The sequence below is a fragment of the Silurus aristotelis genome, assembly GCF_946808225.1.
Source record: "Silurus aristotelis genome assembly, chromosome: 21".
Taxonomy (NCBI): Eukaryota; Metazoa; Chordata; class Actinopteri; order Siluriformes; family Siluridae; genus Silurus; species Silurus aristotelis.
The window spans coordinates 5,119,759-5,143,683 of record NC_139594.1 but is presented as its reverse complement, the minus strand read 5'-3'; the positions used below and the strand labels follow the sequence as shown (position 1 = coordinate 5,143,683).

Below are 23,925 nucleotides of genomic sequence, written 5' to 3'. Positions count from 1 at the left end.
CATAACAACATCTCATTGCAAAAATCACAGGAACTGAATAGACTCCATTATCTATTGCAAATTGTAAATAAAAAGAAAACATTTATGTGAATTTGAACTGGCAACATTCTCACGATCTGGTTGTGTTCTGCTAGTAAAGTTGCTTATGTGAAGGTCCTGGCTTGTGTTTTATCTTCACCTTTTCTCACACAATAAATAAAAAATAAATTGAAATTTTTTTATTACCAGAGGTTTTTGACATACACCATTTCCTCTTCTTGAAAAGTGGGGGTTACTTGCTTGGTCATATTTCCTCTTTTAGAGGGAAACACGCCTGAAATATGTTTGAATATAGAAACAGATGAACATCAGTTCTTTGAATCAGCACAAGCCATAAGCATTCATGTCTGCATAAACCATGAGTTGCAATACCATTAGTCATTAACTTGCATGCAAATGGAAAGGGTTGCGAAAAACTCTTGCAAAGTCATTTGCCACTGAGCAAACGTTTCTCACAATAAACGTGTCATTGTTTCAATAAATAATAGAGTACTTGAGACTTAAAACATTTACACAATCAAAATTTTATTGCTAATGCAAACCTTTAATGTGCATGCTAAATGCAAAAATCAACATAACCAAATTTATATAATCTTACAATCTTCATGCATGGTCAAGTCAGGGTACTTTGACAAAGTATTCTTTAACTGTCTAATACATCTGGGCTCCTCCTGCAGCACACTGCCCTGATACTGTCAAACACAGCCATATACAGGATGGGATGAAGGCACATGTTCACACAGGCTAATGCCTTTGACACTTGGTATCCATCATGAACATAACAATTAAATTTACCTTTCTTTTCTTCTTTTACTTTAAACTGCCATATTTGTAAAATGTGATAAGGGATAAAAGACAATGCATACAGGATGCAGGCTAAACCCACAATCAGAGCCACTTTTTTCTTCTCTAATGAAGTGATAGTTTCATTTTTTAAAACCACTCTTAAAACACCAAAATAGGAAGCAAAAGTAAGTACAAAAGGGACTAAGCAGCCTATAAAAGCCATAAACACCCTGTAGGTAGCCTTTTTAGAGTTCTGGTTCGATTGAGAAGAATTGCTGTTATTGTTTTGATGTGCAAATAAAGAACATCTTTTCCCACTGACACCTGCATAATAGAGGATTGGAGATGAAAGGCTCGCCACAAAAATCCAGACAAACACGCTGATGATCTTGGCATGTTTTGGACGAACATGGTTGCGTGTGAAGAAGGGATGAACGATGGCCAGGTATCGATTAACACTGATGCACGTGATGAAGTAAATGCTGACGTAAAGGTTACAGGTGAAGAGGAAACGCTCTATTTTGCAGACAGCATTACCAAATTCCCAGTTAAATCCTCTAGAATAGTAGATGATAAGAAGTGGCAGACTGAGGGCGTAAAAGATGTCACTGATGACCAGGTTGCAGGAGAACACCACTCCCGTGTGCCAGTTCCTCCTCTCTTTAGTCACCAGCAGCCACAGAGCCAGGATGTTCCCCATCAGTGCCACACACATCTCCACACCGTAGATGGAAGGTAACAGGTTGGTTTGAAATGTACTGTTACACATGCTTCTGATTTCATTCATTTTACCGAGCCTATTAAATACAGCAAAGAAAAGCACATGTATAAAAATATTGAAAGGAATAATATTGCACACATCTGGTGTTTATTAATAACCCAAAAGATATTCTTAACTTCAATCTTAAACTTTCAGATGTTCTACTTGTACAAAATATCAAAATTGCTTAAAATACTGAATTATCCCAACACTCACCTGCAGTCTATTCAGTTTCTTCTTATGTTTCCACCTAATCACATTGAATCTGACCAAGAGGTTTCCTGTTTAGACTAATGCAGTCCTTGCTGAGTGTAAATGCTCGATTCATTCAATCCTTCATCCTTTTTACTCATTCTTCTCGATGTATACTTGGTATCCTCTTTAGCTTGTTTTACTTCTCTCCAAAATGTCTTTGCCAGCAGAATTTTGAACCCTGTTTAACGTTTTCTTGACACAGTTTTTGTCTATCACCAGTAGTCTCTTTTTAAAAGTAGTTAAAAAAAAAAAAGAAGAAAGAAAACAGGAAGAGAACCTCTTCCTCGATCTTAGTTCTGTGTATTTTCAGACATGCAAACTATCACCCAGATATATGCGACAAAAATTGTTGTTACAAGAGAGAGTCGTTTCTAAGCTGTCCGAACGTCTGACTCTCTGGGCCTTCGGGCCCCCAGGCCTTCGGACCCCCTAGCGTCCGAGCCTTTCCCTCGAGCGAGCGAGTAAGCTTGCCAAGCTTGACTATTGATTAGTTGGGTTCAAGATGTTTTAAAGTTCCCAAACCCCACCTATCTTTGGGGAATGGACAATGCTACGGCCTGAAATTTTAGAGGGAGAAACTTCCTTTGTTTGTGCATTTGTGGGCATGGTTTACGGATTACTTGCTTTGGAGAACTTTTTTTTTTTTTTATCCAAAGTGTATTTAGACAGTATGGTGCATTTCAGATAAAATGCACCATTGTTTGCAAAAAAAGGAACAGATAATTTTGTAATCATTTTGATATTAAACATGAAAAGCAAGGACAGCATTAAAACAGAGGTACATTAAAACAGAGGTACATTAACATACCAGTTAACATTAACACACCATTAACCAGTATTTAAGGTATAACTTTATTAATACAATGTTATATTCTGGTATATAAAATGCACCCTTGTTAGGAAAGCAAAGAGCAGATAATTTTATATCAACTTTGACATCAGGCCTTAAAAGAAAAGACAGCATTAAAGTGGAGGTACATTAATAAACCTTTAGAGTGTAACGATTGTTGAGGTAGAGTTAAACACTCCGTTTATTTACAGGAGAAGATACATACAAGATGAATGTTTGTGTCATGTAATGTGGGACATTTTATTTATTATTTAATTAATAAAAGAATGCTCCCTTGTGGTGTGTGTGTGTGTGTGTGTGTGTGTGTGTGTGTGTGTGTGTGTGTGTGTGTGTGTGTCACAAACAGGTGTACTGGGGCTGAGTTTCGAGAGTGAATTATTTTATGAAATGAGGGTCCCTGTGAAGTCAACCAGAGAGGCCAGGGGGTTATTTGACTTTCGTGGTGTGGGTGTGTGTGTGTGTGTGTGTATATATATATACTGTGTAAGGTATAGAGACTGGCTTGTGTTATCAGTTAAATGGAGAGGTCAGAGTTTGTCCTGCTTCGTGTCTTCCGGGGTGGGGGTATGACACTGTGGTATATGTAACAAGGTTAAAATAGTTTTATTTCACTAGATTTTCTTGTTTATGCATTCACTGTGGTTCTATATTTGTTGAAATCATCAGTGTTTGGTAAAAATACATTTAAAAAAGGGTCTGTAATTAGGTAATGGGTTCACCTTCCCTCATCCCCCCTTCCTTTAACAACAAAGTGGTTCAGTCCAGGTAGCCAGATCTGCTGATTGTTTTTTTTAACTGTCTTTTCCTTCTCTCTCCCAAGCTTAAGAGTGTTAATGGTGTGTGAGCTGAAGCTGTTGTGACAATCTGTATATAAAAATACATTCTCTATGCCAGGGGCCGCATGCGGCTCTTTGGCCGGTTTCAGGCGGCTCTTACGTTCATATCGACTTTTGTGTGTTTGATTTTTAATGTGCGTGTTCGCTTTGCTTACGTTCAATACGGTATTTTAAGACTTTAATGAGCTTGCCCCTACTGGGAAACTGTGCGGTATATCAGACCTTGGCATGAGGCCAATCATAAATTACAGCGATGCACCGAGAATTTTCGGAAATACCTAAATCACCGAAACAACACTGCAGAAACACAATTGTAATGACGCAATAAAACAGCGCAGCAGCACACGGTTATCTGGATAAGAGCAACATGTCTGCGGTGTGCAAAACATGCAATGCTGAAATTTCAAGAGGGGGTGTATCTGCAAAGAGTTTCTCCAAGTCGGGTTTAATTTATCAACTGAAATCCAAACATCCCGATTGCCTTCTAAATATGAGAAGAACGCGGCGCAGAAAAGTAGTCAATCCGAGCATGCGCAGTCCGTCTGTAGAGGACGTTTTTGAAAAGGTTTCAAAACAGGACACAGGAAAGTTTTCCAGTGATGGTGCCGAGGCAAAAGGCATAACAAAAAATTATGGATTTCATTGCCATTTGAATTGAATTTTTATTTCGGTGCATCCCTAAAATATTATCGTTGGTGTGGCCCTCTGACACAATTCAGGTTTCTCACGTGGCCCCTTGTAAAAATTAATTGGCTCTTTGCGGTAACACGGTTAAAAATGTGGCTCTCGGTAAATAAAATCTAAATGACCTGTGCCAGACGTTACACATTCTTGCAGTATTTGATTTACGCTTCATGTACAAATTCTATTTTACCCTTCCAATTTTGCATTTTTCCCTTTTCCATGCAGCCAAGTAAAAAGTAAGTAAAGTAAAAACTATTTTTGCCTTGCAATAATAAGTCACTGAATTCTCTCTGAAAACCGTAAATCCAAATTTTCAGATTCTGTACAAAAAGCTGATATTCTCAGAACATTTCCTGTGACGTCCACATGTCACTTTGTCCCCTATTTTCCTGTTTGTTACAACACCCAAAATTTAATCTCAGCAAAAAAAAAAATCACAACAATTTTTAGTAAAGACATTTATTTCTGTAAATGTAATACATTTATATGAACATTTTTACAAAACAATTGCTCTTTAGACAGTTTACAGTCTTTTCCAGGCTGCTTTAGGAGATTAGCAGCTTAAATTGGTAACATCGTCACCACCAGCTCGTGTTCTGCTAGTGCAGTCCCTGAAGTTTAGGTCCTGGTTTAATCTTCACCTTTTCTCTTTCTTCTTCTTGAAGTCCTTTTTTCCGTGTCCTCCTCTTTGGCCTGCTTTAAATCCAGATCCGATTTTTGGTCTTTGTCCTTTCCCCTTTGAACCATGTGTCCCACTTTTCTTTTCCTCCAAACCTCTTTCCCCCTTTGCTTTTCCCAAAACGACTGCTGACCCCTGCCATTTTTCCCGCTCTAAATCCTTTGTTTCATGCTGCAAATTTACCTGTTTCTTCCCACCGAATTTCCTACCAGAAAAGTTTTTATTCTTAATTTTTTATCACCAGACGCTTTCTCTGTGGACAGTTTCCTTTTTTTTAAAAGGCATTGATGATTTGCCTGGGCCGTGTTTTCTCTTTAAAGAAGGTAACATGTCTGAAAAAATATATTAAAACAATCAGATGGCAGGCCGTACAAGTGTCACAAGCTTGTGATGCTATTTCTCCAAAAACGTGTGTCCTGTCTTATCTATAAAAGGGCCAACAGAATTCCACCTGAATAAGAGGTGAAGGACTTTAAATAGCCCATCAGGCGTCGATTCTAATTGGTTGGAATGAAAACCTACACCCACAGCAGCCCTTTATAGATTAGATGGGCCACTTGTCATAAAGCCTATGACTATGTGAAAAACGCTATAGAAATAAACTTGACTAGACTTGACTTGTTGAGTTCAGTTATGAAAGTCAACCTCCACAACAGCTCTGCTGGGAAGAAGAGACAGTCTAAACACATGATCTACAATTTGAATCAGTTCATGTGAAACCAAAATTTTATTGCTAATGCAAACCTTTAATGTGCATGCTAAATGCAAAAATCAACATAACCAAATTCATATAATCTTAAATCTTCATGCATGGTCAAGTCAGGGTACTTTGACAAAGTATTCTTTAACTGTCTAATACATCTGGGCTCCTTCTGCAGCACACTGCCCTGATACTGTCAAACACAGCCATATACAGGATGGGATGAAGGCACATGTTCACACAGGCTAATGCCTTTGACACTTGGTATCCATCATTTACATAATTAGATTTACCTTTTTTCACTTTAAAGTTTAATATTTGTAAAATGTGATAAGGGATAAAAGACAATGCATACAGGATGCAGGCTAAACCCACAATCAGAGCCACTTTTTTCTTCTCCAATGAAGTGATAGTTTCATTTTTTAAAACCACTCTTAAAACACCAAAATAGGAAGCAAAAGTAATTGCAAAAGGGACTAAGCAGCCTATAAAAGCCATAAACACCCTGTAGGTAGCCTTTTTAGAGTTCTGGCTTGATTCCAGAGAAGAATTGCTGTTATTGTTTTGATTTGCAAATAAAGAACATCTTTTCCCACTGACACCTGCATAATAGAGGATTGGAGATGAAAGGCTCGCCACAAAAATCCAGACAAACACGCTGATGATCTTGGCATGTTTTGGACGAACATGGTTGCGTGTGAAGAAGGGATGAACGATGGCCAGGTATCGAATAACACTGATGCACGTGATGAAGTAAATGCTGACGTAAAGGTTACAGGTGAAGAGGAAACGCTCTATTTTGCAGACAGCATTACCAAATTCCCATTTACATCCTCTAGAATAGTAGACGATAAGAAGTGGAAGACTGAGGGCGTAAAAGATGTCACTGATGACCAGGTTGCAGGAGAACACCACTCCCGTGTGCCAGTTCCTCCTCTCTTTAGTCACCAGCAGCCACAGAGCCAGGATGTTCCCCATCAGTGCCACACACATCTCCACACCGTAGATGGAAGGTAACAGGTTGGTTTGAAATGTACTGTTACACCGGTTTCTGATTTCATTCATTTTACCGAGCCTATTAAATACAGCAAAGAAAGGAATAATATTGCACACATCTGGTGTTTATCAATAAGTCACAACCCAAAAGATAATTCATTATAAATTTCATTTTAAACATTCAGATGTTGTTCTACTTGTATCTAATAACATTTCCCATGTAGCACAATGAAACAACTTTTAATATCTTTACAAAATATCAGAATTATCCCAACACTCACCTGCAGTCTATTCAGTTCCTTCTTGTGTCCACCTAATCACATTGAATCTGACCATGAGGTTTCCTGTTTGAACTAATGCAGTCCTTGCTGAGTGTAAATGCTCGATTCATACAATCCTTCATCCTTTTTCCTTTTCTTCCCGATGTATACTTGGGATCCTCTTTAGCTTGTTTTACTTCTCTCCAAAATGTGTTTGCCAGCAGAATTTTAAACCCTGTTTAACGTTTTCATCAGAAGCTTATTTCCTCTTTTTAGAAGTACAAAAAAGAAAAAGAAAAAAAAAAGAACAGGAAGAGAACCTCTTCCTCTATCTTAATTCTGTCTATTTTCAGACACTCAAACTATCACCCAGATATATACGACAAAAATTGTGGGTTCACGAAATTAAAATACCCGCTCGCTATATATTTAATGATAACTGTACAAATTACCAGACACCATTTCCATGTCCTTTACATTCTTGCAGTATTTGAGTCACGCTTCATGGACAAATTCTATTTTACCCTTCCAATTTTGCATTTGTCCCATTTACATGCAGTCAGGTATAATTTTTTTTTGCCTTACAATAATAAATTACTGAATTCTCTCCATCAGCTTCAATGTTTCCTAACCGTAAATCCAAATTTTCAGATTCTGTACAAAAAGCTGATATTCTCAGAACATTTCCTGTGACGTCCACATGTCACCTTTTCCCCTTTTTCCTTTGATGGTTAACACCCAAAATTTAATTTCAGCAAAAAAAAAAAATCACAATTTTTAGTAAAGACATTATTTATTTCTGTAAATGTAATACATTTATATGAACATTTTTACAAAACAATTGCTCTTTAGACAGTTTACAGTCTTTTCCAGGCTGCTTTAGGAGATTAGCAGTTTACATTCGAAACATCGCCACCACCAGCTCGTGTTCTGCTAGTGCAGTCCCTGAAGTTTAGGTCCTGGTTTGTTTTATCTTCACCTTTTCTCTTTCTTCTTCTTGAAGTCCTTCTTTCCGTGTCCTCCTCTTTGGCCTGCTTTAAATCCAGAGCCGGTTTTTGGTCTTTGTCCTTTCCCCTTTGAACCATGTGCCCCACTTTTCTTTTCCCCAAACCTTTCCCCTTTATTTCCTCCAAAACTCTTTCCCCCTTTGCTCTTCCCAAAACGACTGCTGACCCCCGCCATTTTTCCCGCTCTAAATCCTTTGTTTCCTGCTGCAAATTTACCCGTTTCCTTCCCACCAAATTTCCTGCCAGAAAGGTTCTTTGCACCAAAAGAGGTTTTGCCCGGAGGTTTAAATCTTGATTTTCTATCACCAGACGCTTTGTCTGTGGACAGTTTCCTTTTTTTAAAGGGCATTGATGATTTGCCTGGGCCGTGTTTCCGCTTTGAAGAAGGGAACATGTCTGAAAAAATATATTAAAACAATCAGATGGCAGGCTGTACAACTTACACAGGTCACAAGCTTGTGATTCTATTTCTCAGAAAATGTGTGTCTAATCTTATCTACAAAGGGCCAATCGAGCAGGATACCACCTGTATAAAGAGGTGACGGACTTTAAATGGCCCATCAGGCGTCGATTCTAATTGGTTGGAATGAAAAACTACACCATAAGTTTGTTTTTAAACCATACAAGCTGTAACATTTACTCAGCTACTTCCAATCAGCATGCAGTTCTAAAAAAAATAAATACTGATGTCTGAAAAAAATTGATGTATAGCAATATCAATTTTATAGTCAAATTGCCCATCAGCAATTATTACTGCAAAGCAACTGACTGCCTTTTTTGCATTTATATAGATAGAAAGGTTAAATTTATCATTTTTAACAATAGAGTGTATGTGCAGGGAATGGGGAAGTGAATCGACCAAAACGAAAAGTTGCTTGTATTTAGTGATACCTTTAAAAAAAAGTCCAGAAGTGTGTATGTGTTATGTGAATAAAAAGAGAGTGTGCAGGAGTGATACCTTCATCGGGTTCCTCCCCGACGGCCTGTCTGTAATACTCGGCCTCGTCTTCAGACTCCTCAGCAGGCTGGTCCTCCTGCATCCCAGGGTCCTCGACTTCACTGTCATCAGATTCAACTCCTTCCTTCTGCCATTTCCTCTTCATGCCCTCCAGACTCTTCTTCCTGTGCACACACAAAAAGCTTATCAATGATGTCACCACAAAACCAAACACTGAAACAAGAACTATATATATGTAGTGGATCAGGTGGTTAATAATTAGAAATGAATGGAAATGATGCATTGGTTTTCAAACATCGTTCCCTCTCTGGCTACTGTGCATCCACACAATTAACAACAGAATGACCAAATAGCTCAAAAGTGTGGTTGCAATGTAGAAAATTGTATGTTTGATTTTTGCTCAGCTTCATTTTATATCATGTTCTGATTTAGGATAAGGAATCTCTGCCCCCTAGTGGACACTCACCGTATTGCGCAATTCAATTACATTTGATTTCTACAGCCTTTAAACAATGGACATTTTTCAAAGCAGTGTTACATGGGTAAATAGATTAGGAATATAAATCTATAAATCTGTCTCTATACGTTTATCCCTAGGTTTGTTTTTGCAGTATCATGCAGGACACAAACAAGGTCCAAGACAACCAGCCACGCCAAATTTAAGGGGTCAGCATCTAAAAATACAAATAAAACTTTGGAAACCCTCACACAGGCTTCAAATATTAGTATCCGAGTGTTTACTTGTTCTCTTCTCGTTTCTCATCCTTAAAGGCAATATTTTGCTCCTGCATCCTTCTGCGTTCTGCTTTCTCCTGCAGACGAGCCTCCTTCCTCTTCAGGATCTCCCGGATCTCCTCCTCACTCTTTGTCACTACAAAGAAAAAAAAATATAAATGACAAAGTACTTAAGTACCACAGACCGTGTGTACACCAGAATGTATTAAAGAGGGACTCACTGATCGAATGATAAAGCACGTTCCCCTCTCCCATGCCTTCAACGATCTTCACCAGCTGCAGGGTCATTCTGGGACCAATCTGAAAAAACAAACAAATTAAAAAAAAAAAAAAAAAAAAAGATTCAACATGTCCTGCATATTATAGTCAAAATTGCACTTAGACTAATCGACCCTTCTCTTCCTCACCTCAGTAAGGCGGACGGCGCTCTGCTGTGCCCTCATGTTCCCACGACCAGAGTAGACCTGAGGCAGCTCAGTGATGTTGTGTTCGCCATCTTGCTCTGCTTCGCTTTCTGAAAGGTTTACACCCCTTAGAGAGGTTATAAAAAAATATAAATATTAAAATACATTTTCTAAAAAAAAAAAAAAAAAAGAAAAAACAGTTTTCGGGGTTTTTTCCCCCAAAACCAATGCATCAGAGCGTTTACTTTGAAAGATCACTGAGAAACAGTGTAATTTAAAGTGTCATCATCTGCATTGCATTAAACGAGACAATTATAAAATCAATCCCTTTTATTCAGGAGACAACCCAATAATATATTATGTCCTTTAATACACATCAATGGGAGCCAGTGTTACTATTTCAATAGCATGTTTTATCATGCTTCAAGGCAATTTGTAATATTTACTGCCCTCTGCTGCCTGTGAAGTGAACTGCATCTACAATAAACCAATAAAACCCCTGCACTTTCTGCTTAAACTGCATTTGTCTTTAAATTAAAAACATCAAGGCTTGCAGCCCTTATCCCGAGACCCTAAATACTGCAAACAGAAGCTATGCATACTCTGGTTTGCCAAGTGATGTGACACATTGCAAGCATTCCAACACTCTTACCAGTCCTAGCTAATAATTATTATTAAACAACTAGCTTAGCCTGAGTTTAAGGTATATATTTACAATCAGAAATAAGGATAAAATGAAAGATTAATTATGAACACAAAAAAAATTAACTTAAGACACTGTCCCTCTTGTACCCGACCATGCTAGTTTCTTGGCGAGCACTTGTAGATTCACAGGTCACATTTGTATTTTTACTGTAAATTCTACTTTGCATTATCTCTCAGCAATTATATTTTTGTAAAATATAGCGTGCATTTATATTTATTTGTTAACATATTTTAAAATGCCATTTTATATCATTAACCAGACGAAAAAGGCATTTCAACCCAAATATAAATAAGAGCCCCCTGGGGCCTATAAAGAGAACTGCAACTACCTGCTCTAAAATCCTCATTTTACTCGACTCACTTCAGAAGCAGGTCGCTGATGTCCTCCAGTTTGCTCATGTTAGGGAACTTCTCCTGCAAGAGCTTCTTTACACCCTTGCTCATGCCCACAGGGACCACCTTCAGACTGCTGCTCGGCACAAGCGGGAAAAAACAAAACAGTGTTAGTGGGGAAAGTGTGTAGGTCTAACTGACCTCCACTGACAATTTATGTGAGTGCATCAGTGCGTTTACTTTGAAAAGAATCACAGGATCATCATTCAAGTTTTCATCATGTGCACCATCTACATGCCAAGACTGTACAGAGACAATGTTACTTACTAATGACGAAACTCTATTTCTTGAGATGCAGGATCGTAGCTCACCAACACACACCTCTTAATGTTGTTCAGGTTGACCTTAAAGTAAAATAACCAAAGAGGATAACCATTTAATCAAGAACAGGTAAGAAAGACGATGTGATAGCTGAGAAAGGAGATCAGAGTCCAGGTCAAATCACAAGAAACCTCAGGAGGCTATACGTTCATCATGTTTTTTTTATTTATTTTTTTAAACACACAAACCCCTGATTTTATACCTTGTGCACGTTGATGGAAGGGAACATGTTCTGAAACATAGTAGCCATCAGTTTGATATGCATGCCTTCCATTCCAAAATTATTCAGCACCAGCAGTGGATGATGGGTGAACTGCTGTTCATGCATCCTGTGCCTCTTTAAAGATGAAATGACATCCTTAATGAGAGTGTACTGAAAGAGAGAGAAACCACAACACGTGTTATTTAAAATCGGCACAACATACATGGTCAAACTGAGCACTTAATCAGCAGATACATCAGTGCGTTTACTTTAAAACAGATCACTTTGCAGTCAGCATACTAAACTTTCATCATTTGTACCTTGCTATTCAGATTTTCTTTGAACAACAGAGCATGCGTACCTTCGTGACCTGGAAATGGACAGTGGGGCCTTTAGGAAGTCGTGCCAGTCTCTGGAAGGGGATTCAAAACAATTAAAATCATTAAACCAGAGCTGCACAAAATAGGGCCCTCGGGAAAAAGCTGGCCCGTGGTTACTTTTTGATTTGGCCTGAAATGCCAAGTATGAGAAGAAAGTGGGTAAGAAAAACATATACAGATCTCCATTTAGAATATAACTTCTTTTAAGTGGCAAAAGATGTAAATTTTAATTAAAAATACAAACAAGCAGAGAAGTGAATTTGAATTAGACCTGTCTGGAAAACTTGGAGAAAAAAAAAGGGGCTCTTTTTTTTTTAATCTATTTATTTATCCAAATATTATGATTGGTAAAAATGCTAATTTGCTTTTGGCCCTCAATGAAGTTTGATTTTCGGTTCTTCATAGGAAAAATGTTTGGGCATTTCTGCATTAAACTATCTACATGCATTCAAATGCTGTTTACATCTGAATATAGATTAATTAGAATTTACATTTATTGCATTAAGCAGAGTAAATTACAACTTAGCAGTTGAGGGTTAAATGCCCTGCTCAAGGATCCAACAGTAGCAGCTTGTTGGTGCTTGGATTTAAACTCACAACCTTCTAATCAGAACACCAACGTCTTAAACGCTGAGCTACCACTTCCCTTATTTTAGCATTTGGGATTCAAGCACTGGGGCAAATTTATTTATTCTGAACAAAATATTGTTTAATATGCTGTAAAAACACAAACAAAAAAAAAAAAGAAGGGGGGAACATTTCTACACCATTACCCTTATAAAGAAGACCAGTCCTGTAAAATACAATTTATAATTTGGACTCATCTCTGTGTGATCACAATTGTTCAGCTGAATACATGCAAATGCATCCTGCATGTGTTACATGTTGTCCGAGTTTGCATTTTGCATAACAGTGTTTTTAGTCTATAACCGTCTGAACACACCCGAATCACGTTGTTAAAAAAAGAGAGTCGATTAGTTACTTCAGCAAGCAGGATAAGAGTTTACAGGTTTCACTATATTTCCCCCTCTCTAATATATTTTATCCTTCAAACATCAAATACAATTTACTCTTGAGAGATCGAATACTGTGATGCAACCTGCGGAATAGTAAAAATATAGTGCCAATATATAATCATAATATAATAATGTATAATATAACAATATTTGTGTCCTTGTGTATTTCTTCTCACTTTTAAATGATAATATACTTGTTATAATCTGTGTTGTGATTTACCAAGTTAACACTGTTCTCGGTTTTGGTGAAGACGAGGAAGTGCGTGACTCCCAGCGGTCCTGCCGCGGTCACGAAATCTTTTAAGACGTTTTTTTTTCGAACCTGGACAAAAAAAAACAAACAAACACACAGAATACTTACAGCACTTCCATACCAGACAGAATGAACTTTTCAATGTTCATCAGTGTAGCAGCCAAAAAAACAATACTTGTCACTAAACACGTGAACGATTCGTAGCAAACACCTTCAGGGACTGTGCCGTGTACGGCTCCATGACGCGCCGCATGTCCATCATTAGCTCTTCCACGTTCTTCCCGATCTGGCCACGATGAAAGACGAAAGAGTGCGGCACACTTCCGTACGTCTCCTCGGCCACATGATTCGCTGCGACACGTGCCTTCTTCTGGTTTTTTGTCTATGGGGTGGAAATAAATTCATTAAAAAAAATATCAGACTGATATATCGAACAATCTTAAGACAGAAATAAAGTCAAGATTGAAGAACAAATAAAATTCAGCAAGCTCTAATAATATTTAATAAAAATGGATTATTACTTATATTATTTATAAGATTAAGTCCATTAGTTTGCCTGTAAAATAGATTTTTGTGCAGACAAACTAATAAGCTGAAATCTATTAACTATAATCACAAGCTAATTAATATATATATAAATAAAATATATATTTATTTATTACAAACACACACACACACAGATATATTATGTTATTATATGATATTATAAAAATGTGTTTATTCATCTATATTTTATCTGTAATATTTAATATTCACTGTAGTAATATTTAACAATAAACAATTAAATGTTTAGTCTGCTAATTTTATTATATATTTTTACCACATCCATTCCCTAATTTTAAATTAGATATACACGTTTAAACACAATATATTAAAATATAATAAAACTGTAAATATGCCATTAAACTGCCTTTGGAACTTAATACGACTTTTCTAAACATTTCCATCTTTTCGAATAAACATATCGAGTTAGAAAATAATTATACAATAAAAATCTCTCGCCAAGTTAATTTATAAACTTTAAAGCCTGAAGAAGAGCTAATCAGTTAGCACTTCGCTTTACTCAGCTAGGAGTATAATGTCAATGAATACGCTGCTCTTACCTTGCTTTTCCCCATTCTCTTATCTTATAAATTAAATAATAATAATACCCGTTAAATTAAAGAAAAACAGACAATAAACTTGGATTGCTATTTGATAATAAACCGGATTTTCATGGCGAGAGATCAGGAGTATTTCAGCCGAACACACTTCGGAAGCCACGCTGCACACCAAAGCATGTCTCCCCACCCATATTCTGACAAGCCCCACCTTCTAGTCTACGATTGGTTAATATTGCACCTCCTTGTTCATTACTATTGGTCCTAATATACAATCCAGTTGTTTGATTGGTTAGTAGAGACGCCATTACAAAGTGGGCGGAAATCTTTAGGAATGCGGGTTGGATAAACAAAGTAAACGACCATGCTTTGACATGCAAGTGTAGTACGCATGCGTGCAAGGTGAAGAAGAAATGATCACTGCTTGTTGTTCTTATCGCCACCAGGTGTCCAAAAGGAGAACAGCTCCTCTAATATACCAAGCTGCAACATAACCAAAAAAAAAAAAAAAAAATGCAAAAAAATTTGACATTTGAGAGTTTATAATATATTTACATATTTACATATGCGTACATACACATGTCTGTATACAGTACTGTATATTAACCACTGTATGTTTTTTTTTTATTCTGGTATTAATGCATTAAAACAAGAAACAGTAAGTAAAACATCTGACATTTTTCTGAATAAATAAATAAAAATATTTAAAAAATCAATCAGTTTTTTTCAAGTAACTAAAATAGTATTATACAATTTGTATCTATATCTATATCTATATCTATATATGTACACTACCAGTCTTTATTTTTAATGTTGTATATTAATTAAATATATATTCAATAACCCACAATTTGGTTTGAAAGATGCAGATGTAGAGGACCGGGGGGTATGGAGACGGATGAAGAAGAGCATTAAATAACCCACAATATGTTTTATATTTTCTAGTCTTTATTATAGCCACCTTTAGCTTGAAAGCTTTATGCAAATTAGTTATTCTCATGGGGTAGTCACCTGGAATAGTTTTTCAATAATTTTGGATTTCCTCATAGATGTTAAGTTTTAGTTGGCTGCTTTTCCTTTGTTCTCCTGTCCAACTCATCCCAAACCATCTCAACTAGATATAGATTGTTGGATCTAATGCAGCACTCCATCACTCTCCTTCTTTGACAAATAGCTCTTAAATAACCTAGAGGTATCTAATGATCTAATGTCTTTTAACTGGTGTTTGTGCCAATGCAAGTCTCTTCTGCTTATTGTTCTTCCAAAGTAATGGTTTATTTACTGCAATTTGACAATAAAGGCTTACGTAATCTCCTCTCAAAAGTGTGTGTTAAAATACATCTGCCACTTAAACTTCAAGAAGCATTTATGTGGGCTCTAAGCTGAGGTGCTGTATAAAGTGCTTTTAGAGGCCTGTAATTAAAATAATCTTATCCTCTGCAGCAGAAGTAGCTCTTGGTCTTTGTTTCCTAGGATAATTATCGTGGGAAACTGTTACATCATAGTGTTTGATGGTTTGTGAGACTGCACCTACATTTAAAGTTCTTTTTCAGACAGACTGACCTTCATTTCTTAAAATAATAATGCTCTGTCTTTTTTATTAACATAAATAAATGTTTCTTGCCGTAATATGGATTTCTACAGTAGTTGTAGCATAAATATAAGGGCCATTGACTCTTTACTCATCCTTTCTTCTGCACAAGAAAACTGATGGTCTAAAGCACATTAAGAAGGCAAGAAATGTCTCAAACTCTTGACAAGGCACACTGGTGAACTGAAAACCATTCCAGGTGACTACCTCATGAATCTGATGAGAGAGTGCTATGAGTTTTCCAAGCTGTCATCAAAGCTGAAGGTCACTTCTAAAATATAAAACATATTCTGGTCTGTTTAACACTTTTTACTACATAATTCCATGCATGTTTTTTCATAGTTTGGATGTCTTCATTATTAATGTACAATAATGAAAATAATAGAAATAAAGAAAACTACTTAAGGAGAAGGTTTGTTCAAACTTTTAATTGGTAGTGTATCTATTAATTTATATATACATACATGGATACATACATACATCTTAGATTAGAGAAGGAAGTCAGGACCGTGTGGACACTGAGCAGACATGCCATCAGGCTGCTTTGTAATTTACTCTGCCCTTTGTTTAGAGAGGCCGAGCCAGGGGAGTGATTTTACTGCTTTAAGACCCCACTTTCAGATTGAGTTTGTGTGTCTCCCATCCTGCACTCTCCTTAGTCTGAAGACCAGTAGCCACATCTATTGTGTTTCTGTCATTTGAATTTTAAATGTTCTATATTCCCTATTTTGTTTTCTTTTTCTAATGTTACACACTAAGCTTTGCATTGAGTGCATTTTGACCCATTCTCCACCTAACCTGCTTCTCGAGGACAGATATTCACAGGACATAAGCTGATTTCCGTTCTTGTTATAAGGTAAGATTATATAAGTTTGCAGGTAAAAGTAGATGTTTGCAAATACTTATCACAATGTGTAGATGGTTATATGAATTTTCTTTATCAGTATAACTGTTAAAATCACCTCATCACAAGTATCAGGGTCAAATAGTGTAAGTAAAGATAATAACTGGTGATTTCTTTACTTCAGAAGTTTTCATTGTATGCATGTATGCAATGTAAATATTATGTAATGAATGTGTTTGTAATAGAGGCTAATCTTTTATCTATAGCTCATATGTCTATTACTACCTACAATGTTCTTTTATTATATTATTTAAGCAACTTTTACATTCTTTCACATTTGTAAAATTAAACACACCTCGTTTCTAACTCTTTTAGATGATATTAGCTGCATTTTTCCAATTAAACCATATATTATAGCATATATTACTCTTATCATTATATAAATAATGACGTATAGCCATGTAATTAGGATAGAAATATAAATGCAATTCTAACAGATGTTCATGAAAATAATAAGCCAGTGATTATTACACATCCATGCAAATCCTTGAGGATACTTTTCTATGTACATATATATTTTTTTAAATTCTATTTATTTAATAATTCATTTAATGTTTCAACATAGAGCCATATTTAGATATCGGTATCTATATATCATTAAATGCAGATTTTTGTTTTATATTAATATATATTTAACTTATACATTACATGAATCAATACGTGTATTTATATAAAATCGTTACCCTTGCACCATATTGTAAACACTAAAGTATGCAATTGGAAGTGCATTGACTGTGAACCTTTGACCATGGAATGAGGATGAGGCTTGAACCTTTTTGTTGACTGTAGGTCTGTTCATGTTGACATGCTAATTAACTCTGCAATCAGCTCCTGCCTGCTGGAGACAGAAAGAAACATCTGGAATGCGTCAAAGCAGCAGAGCCTTCGGATTTGAGTAGAAAAAAGTTGCTGCAGAGAGTGTTGTGTACAACTGCTTCCCTAAATGCCTTTTCTGTATTTTTTCAGAATTTATTTTTCAGACCTTACACACTACGATGGAGTGGACACATATATACCATGCACTGTCTTATCTACTGCTGTTAGTGTGTTTCGTGAAGTTTGGTGTAAATGGAGGTCATCCTGACACCTCAAAGAATGAAGGGGCTCCAAAACGTCCTTCACATTCCTCCGACCCCAAAATGGGCCGTTGCTCGTACACCTTCATTGTTCCCCAGCAGAAGCTGAAGGGTGCGCTGTGCGTGAGTACAGAGACAGCGTGGGCCAACAGCTCTGAGATCGCTGACCTTCGTGTTCAACTTAGTAAACAGCAGGAGCAGCTGGACAGGTTGCGTGTGCGTCTGGAGCGTGACGGGGCGCTGGCAAGTGAGTTGAGCAACCTGCGGAGAGAGAGCGGCACCATGAATGCCCGCATCACCCAGCTGTATGCCCAGCTGCTGCATGAGATCATTAACAAACAGGAGCAGGCAGTGGAGCAGCGACGTCTAGAGGAGCTGCTGCTTAACACCACCTTACAGGTAGCCTCAGTTTTCCCTTCCTTCTTTCTTCCCTTCCAATTAAGATAGCATAGATATTCATAAATAGTCATAAATATAGCTACATCTTGTCTTTACATGTTTGTACATTGTTTCGCTCCACATCATTGAAACTTCAATATATCGCTGAATACTAATCATTTGGTGAATTAATATACTGACAGAATTTAATCCAGAAATCTAATATCGAAGACAGTGATAGATAAAGAAACCCTTATTATCATGTTCTAGTGCCTTGACAATTTGGCCCAATTATCTTTTAATTTTTTGTGTTGTTCTGATTTCTGATCTGTTTGGCTTCAGGTGCTGCAGATATCCAACAATTACAGAGACCTGGAGAGGAAGTATGAAGCACTCACGTCTCTGGTGAACAACCAGACTCAGCTAATGACACAAATGGAAAAAAGGTGTCAGACCAGCATCATCACCAAACCTCAGCAGGTGAGAGGCTTCATCAAAGTACATACATCACATTAATAATAATAATAATCAGACTGATATGTACTGTACGTGTCTGCACTGATATGTACTGTATATCAATGGAGGCAGAAAGATTATTTGATGCAAAAGGCTGATTTATCAGCGGTCGATCAGTCCGGCATTGTGCAGCACGAGAGCTCCAAACCTAAACATGAAGTCAGGAATGTTCAGAGGGACCAAAGTATCCAACAGAAACAAACACTGCAGGCAATTCATGGGCTCCTCACCACAGCAACAGACCTACCTACAGAAGCACCGTTCATCAGTTTCCTTGCAACCAAGTCTCCAGGTGAGATTTTTTCTATGTCTAATGACATTTTTTATTGAAGAAGTGTAAAAACACATTGTAGTAAAATGGTCTTGCTATTACTGCGTAACTAAAAAGGGAGAGCCAAAAGATACCACAGGCATGAGGGCACACTGGGACTGTTAGATTTTGACAGCTGTCTCTATCTCCATGTGTGTGTGCACTGTGGGTGATGTATGATGCTCAGTATCAGAGATTGTGGGCTTTGTGGGAGAGCTATGTTGAACATTCCTTCATGGCGCACAGATAAGCAAAAGCTGAGAGATAGCTTGTGTGCATGCAGTGCATGACCTTACCGTGGATTGAATAAACATATCATAATTCCAGGCAGTCTGGATCTTTTACATCCACTCATTAGACATTAATTTCCACACAACCACCTTAGGACTTATGAAAATTAGCATTAGCAATCAATTTATGGGTGGTCATTATTTGACGTGTATTATTACATTTTAAGCTGATAAATAACCGTTATATTTACACACAAATTACATAAGCACACCACGCAACACTAAGTCAAATACCAAATATGTTCATAGTGTATTTAACAGCTTCATGAGTTATCAGTGTATCCAGAATTACATTGCCTTCATTGCAATTCATAATTGTTACTGAACATTATGCTTCAAGAAGACTTCTGAATTAAGTTCTTACAGACATTTTTTTTCTTGATACAATTAACCAAAGACTAGCCCAAGATTTACACTTAACATTCTAGCATAATAAACGAAGGCCTAGTCAATCAATCCTTCAAATCCTGAGCATGTTTTCTATTCAAGAACACATAGAATAAACAGAAACGTTGTTCTAATTGTTTTTTTTTTTATGATTTTTTCTACTCACAATAGCAAATGAAAAGCCTTGATAAAAGCCCACAACTAAAGCAAACTTTTTGAAGCTTGTCTCCACATTGCATATGCCTACTGTTAAAGGTATAGGGAACAAAAGTGATGATAAAGAAGTGATAAAGTATTAGAATGAACACATTCTTATAAACCTTTGATTTGGCTTGCAGAATTATTGTCGGAAATGCTGTTATAGGAAATACATTTCTGTCTTCTAATAGAAGCAGATTGAAGTGCAGATAGTAATTTACTATGCAAACATACGAAACAAGTACGAAAACCAAAACATTAAATAACCAGATGATGAAACAAGAACTGTAACCTAAACTAAGAACACCGGCATCCATGAACAATAAACGTTCCACTGAATGTGTTGCACAGTAAGAATAAATGCAAGTGCAAATGATCCATGAATGTGAAACAGGTAGAAACAGTCATGTGACATGAAACAAGAAGATGTAGTGGTTAATAGAAAATGTAATTCGGTGGCAAAAAATCTGACAATCAACACTTTACAACCAATCAAACTCTGTCATGTGATACCACAAAGTATTACTATTAATTTTGGCAAATATGGTTTCTTTTGTTTCAGGTCCATGGCAGGACTGCCAGCACGTCCTAGACTCAGGAGAAAGCACCAGTGGTATCTACCTGCTGCAACCACAAAACTCCAATCGTCTGTTCCAGGCATGGTGTGACCAGACCCGGGCACAAGGAGGATGGACTGTGATTCAGAGAAGACTGGATGGCTCTGTCAACTTCTTCAGGAACTGGGATCAGTACAAGGTTGGCTTAGCTCAAGCACACATTCGGACAAATTACTTAATAAGGATATGTAATATACGATAGGCCCGACTGTAAAAAGACCCGAGTAACCACTACCCTGATGCTACTTAGTTATATCAAAATGATATTTACTTTTTTATTATGGAATACCACTAAAAGACAGGAAGGGATAATTTGTCTAAAATTAGAATTGGCATACCTATAAAAGTTTTATAGAACCTCTGAGCATTTATAATGATTGAAAGCATATAGTAGGTCTCTTGGTGCTTTGTCTGAATTTGTGGTTTGTTGTTTAAAGCCATGTTTAGGAGTAATGATTTATGATTAGTCTGCTTCTCAGCTTGCTCACCCACAGAGATGAACGTTCTGTATAAACATGCATGTACACAACAGGCAATTGCTGTAAGGCTACACTGAAATGCACTGAAACATTTACTATATTTTCAGCTGTGGGTTTAAAACAGGATGATAATCTGTTCAAATGTAATCACATTGTAAATAATCCGCCTTTTACCCAGCAAGGTTTTGGGAATCTGGATGGTGAGTACTGGTTGGGTCTGGAGAATCTCTACTGGCTGACCACACAGACTTCCTACAAGCTTCGAGTGCACATGGAGGACTGGCAGGGTCGACAAGCATTCGCAGAGTATGACAGCTTTCACATAGAGCCTGAGAGTGACTGGTACCGCCTGAGACTGGGATCATACCAGGGAACAGCTGGCGACTCACTCTCCTGGCACAGCAATAAAGCTTTCACCACACTCGACCGTGACAAGGATGCCTACTCAGGTAGCCAAGCGTTTGTTTATTTAAAAAAAAATTTTATTCACTTTTCAGACGTAATCCTGCTTAATCTGAATTTATATTTCATTGGGTTCCAGGGAATTTAATTATCTATTGAATTCTACTTACAATTTCCCAAATATTCTGTTAATGCCAGAAAAGTTAACGCCAGACTGCTAGGTAATGTTAATCAACGTCAACAATGTCAAATATGGTGCATGTTTTCTGTATTATAGAATCTAATGTGTGTCCATCTGTAGGTAACTGTGCTCATTACCAAAAGGGAGGATGGTGGTACCACATGTGTGCTCACTCAAACCTGAATGGGGTTTGGTACAGAGGAGGCCATTATCGTGGCCGCTACCAGGACGGCGTGTACTGGGCTGAGTTCCATGGAGGCTCGTACTCTCTCAAAAGGGTCACCATGATGGTTAAACCCATTCAACCCATTCAAGCACTGGTGAAGTAAAGTCAGATACTGACTGCTGAAGTGTACAGATGGGCAAATTAAGCAACAGTCTCAGAAGTCTCAGAAATGGCAGGTTCTGTTTCATTTTCCTGGAATTGCTGAATGCATCTGATAAATGCATTTTGAAATTTCTGAATGAAATCCTGTGAATAATAATCAGTGATGTGATTATGTATTTATGCATTATATACACCCCAACTGTTCCCTTTTCACAACATACGCATAAATTAAAGTGTTTCGCATGTTCACGTACTAATATACATTTTATTTTATATATACATACCATAATTTGTGTAGATTTTTGTGTAACCAATAAATAGAATGGATTTAGATTCTAAGAAAAAAGTAAATATAAATAGAGAGCACAAATAGAGTCAACAGAATTTAAGTAGTATTGTGTTAATGCAATAAAGTATTATTTTTGTCATATTTATTCTTTAATAGAGTTTTATAGTCCAAAGAACTAATTACAAATCTTTTTTCATACATTGAATACAAGGGGTTTGGTTTAGCATTCATTAAAGATCATCAGTGTAGAAAAAAGTCTGTCTGTGTGCATTTTAATAAGGATAGGCCACAGGACTGCAGTGTAAAAATTGAGGATTTTGGACCTACCTCAGTAAAATACTTACATAGACTCATATAAAATGTGGTGGCTACTTTTGCTTTTCTGGATGACAAAAGCTCCATATAATTTAAAAAAAGAACACTTTATAGCACACACTTTCAATTAAGGTCAGTTTAATCACAAAAAAACAGAACTCAGTCATCACATGCTTTTATAACACACAAACACACTCTGTTTCTGTTCTAATTTCCTTTTTCCTTTTGTCTGTTTTTGCATTCTTCCTTGTTTCACAATTTCTTTTGTTTTTACTGAAGTTATTATAAGTTTTGATAGACAGCTATAAAATTTTTTTATTTTTATAAAGTTGTTCATTGTTACATTAAGTTGATAATCAAATGTTTTCATGCCTTCATAATAATTATTTTAAGGCCTGATTTAATAAAAAAGGCTTACCAGGGCTTATCTTAATTCTGTTTGAATTTCCGATGCCTTGCAAATAAAGGTTTCAAACAAGTGTCAAGAGTGGACTAAATTATTGCCCGTGTTTGTATTGGGAAGTGACATCCCTCACAGTCGATGGCCAACAGGGCAAATGCCAGTAATAGACGATTTTTCTGGATGTTTTGAACAATGGAGGTAGTCTGTGAAATTGTGGAGGACATTATGGTGGTCACACAGCAAGTTGATGACAGTTTATACTCTACAGGTTTCCTCTTATTTAGAAACTATTTAGTTTTCAGTAATGTCTTTGCCAATACTAAGTGGAATAGCCTCATACACAAAACTATGCACAAAGTCTTGCACAAAGTCAGGGATTTTGTAGGATCAGAGTGGTGATTAATCAAGCAGGTGCTAATGATCATCAATTTCATAAGTAGGTTGAAACAATCTTTAACTGAAACAAGGTCTCTCTCATGTAAATATTTCAAACCAGACTGAAGTTTAAAGATGTGCTGTTTAAGCTATTTTAAAAAAGCACAAAGAAATGAATAATTTTGAAGACCATAGACACTAAGGTAGGCCAAGGAAACTTGATGAAACAGATGAAAAACACATCATGCTTAATACCCTTTGACTTTGGAAGATATCCAGCAGTGCCATCAGCAAAGAAGTGGAGGAAATCAGTGGGACCCAGGTGCAACCTCTACTGTCTGGAGAAGTCTGTCCAGAAGTGGTCTTCATTGAAGAATAAATGTTATGAAAGTTATGTCCAAAAATGCCATAACTATGATGTGGAAACATGTGACTCAGCTGTGCATGAAAACATAGGACCTGGGGTGCAGAAAAATAGCAGCAGGTGCTCTGGGTTGGCAAAAAAAACCCCAAAAACTAGGGCTGAAATGAAAAACAATAATGAGTGTCTGCAGGGAAGAGTGAAGT

At 36.9% G+C, this 23,925-nt stretch overlaps 2 protein-coding genes and 1 pseudogene across 4 annotated transcripts; 1 reads left to right on the top strand and 2 right to left on the bottom strand.

Moving 5' to 3' along the window:
- Nucleotides 1-468: 468 nt before the first annotated feature.
- On the bottom strand, nt 469-1,945 carry LOC310716304 (P2Y purinoceptor 11 pseudogene; annotated as a pseudogene). Its single transcript, XR_014538245.1, has 2 exons — nt 1,802-1,945; nt 469-1,622 (listed from the first exon to the last, which is right to left on the bottom strand). The product of XR_014538245.1 is annotated as a P2Y purinoceptor 11 pseudogene (transcript).
- A 3,652-nt stretch (nt 1,946-5,597) lies between these two features.
- ppan (peter pan homolog) lies at nt 5,598-14,497 on the bottom strand. The gene is made up of 13 exons (XM_083523899.1): nt 14,323-14,497; nt 13,431-13,601; nt 13,187-13,288; nt 11,932-11,982; nt 11,571-11,741; nt 11,315-11,391; nt 11,016-11,123; nt 9,953-10,076; nt 9,767-9,845; nt 9,552-9,681; nt 8,811-8,974; nt 7,825-8,248; nt 5,598-6,664 (listed from the first exon to the last, which is right to left on the bottom strand). The coding sequence occupies exons 1-13, from the start codon at nt 14,335-14,337 to the stop codon at nt 5,734-5,736; spliced, it is 2,547 nt and encodes an 848-aa protein (XP_083380025.1). The 5' UTR covers nt 14,338-14,497; the 3' UTR covers nt 5,598-5,733.
- Nucleotides 14,498-16,478: 1,981 nt separating this feature from the next.
- angptl6 (angiopoietin-like 6) lies at nt 16,479-23,276 on the top strand. Of its 2 annotated transcripts, none has more exons than XM_083523262.1 (7): nt 16,479-16,766; nt 17,781-18,289; nt 18,611-18,748; nt 18,857-19,076; nt 20,532-20,725; nt 21,244-21,514; nt 21,769-23,276. In XM_083523262.1, the coding sequence occupies exons 2-7, from the start codon at nt 17,810-17,812 to the stop codon at nt 21,975-21,977; spliced, it is 1,512 nt and encodes a 503-aa protein (XP_083379388.1). In that variant the 5' UTR covers nt 16,479-16,766; nt 17,781-17,809; the 3' UTR covers nt 21,978-23,276. The 2 variants fall into 2 exon arrangements, with proteins under 2 accessions (XP_083379388.1, XP_083379387.1); XM_083523261.1 differs by having other exon boundaries at nt 16,685-16,766; nt 17,604-18,289.
- Nucleotides 23,277-23,925: the final 649 nt, after the last annotated feature.

Coding starts and splice junctions, on each gene's coding strand:
- ppan (XM_083523899.1), bottom strand. Junction 13,289..13,430: donor ACACGGCACAGTCCCTGAAG/GTGTTTGCTACG, acceptor TTTTTTGTCCAG/GTTCGAAAAAAAAACGTCTT. Junction 11,392..11,570: donor CTTCCATCAACGTGCACAAG/GTATAAAATCAG, acceptor TTTTACTTTAAG/GTCAACCTGAACAACATTAA.
- angptl6 (XM_083523262.1), top strand. CDS start 17,810: ATGGAGTGGACACATATATACCATGCACTGTCTTATCTACTGCTGTTA. Junction 18,290..18,610: donor TGCTTAACACCACCTTACAG/GTAGCCTCAGTT, acceptor GTTTGGCTTCAG/GTGCTGCAGATATCCAACAA. Junction 18,749..18,856: donor TCATCACCAAACCTCAGCAG/GTGAGAGGCTTC, acceptor CAATGGAGGCAG/AAAGATTATTTGATGCAAAA.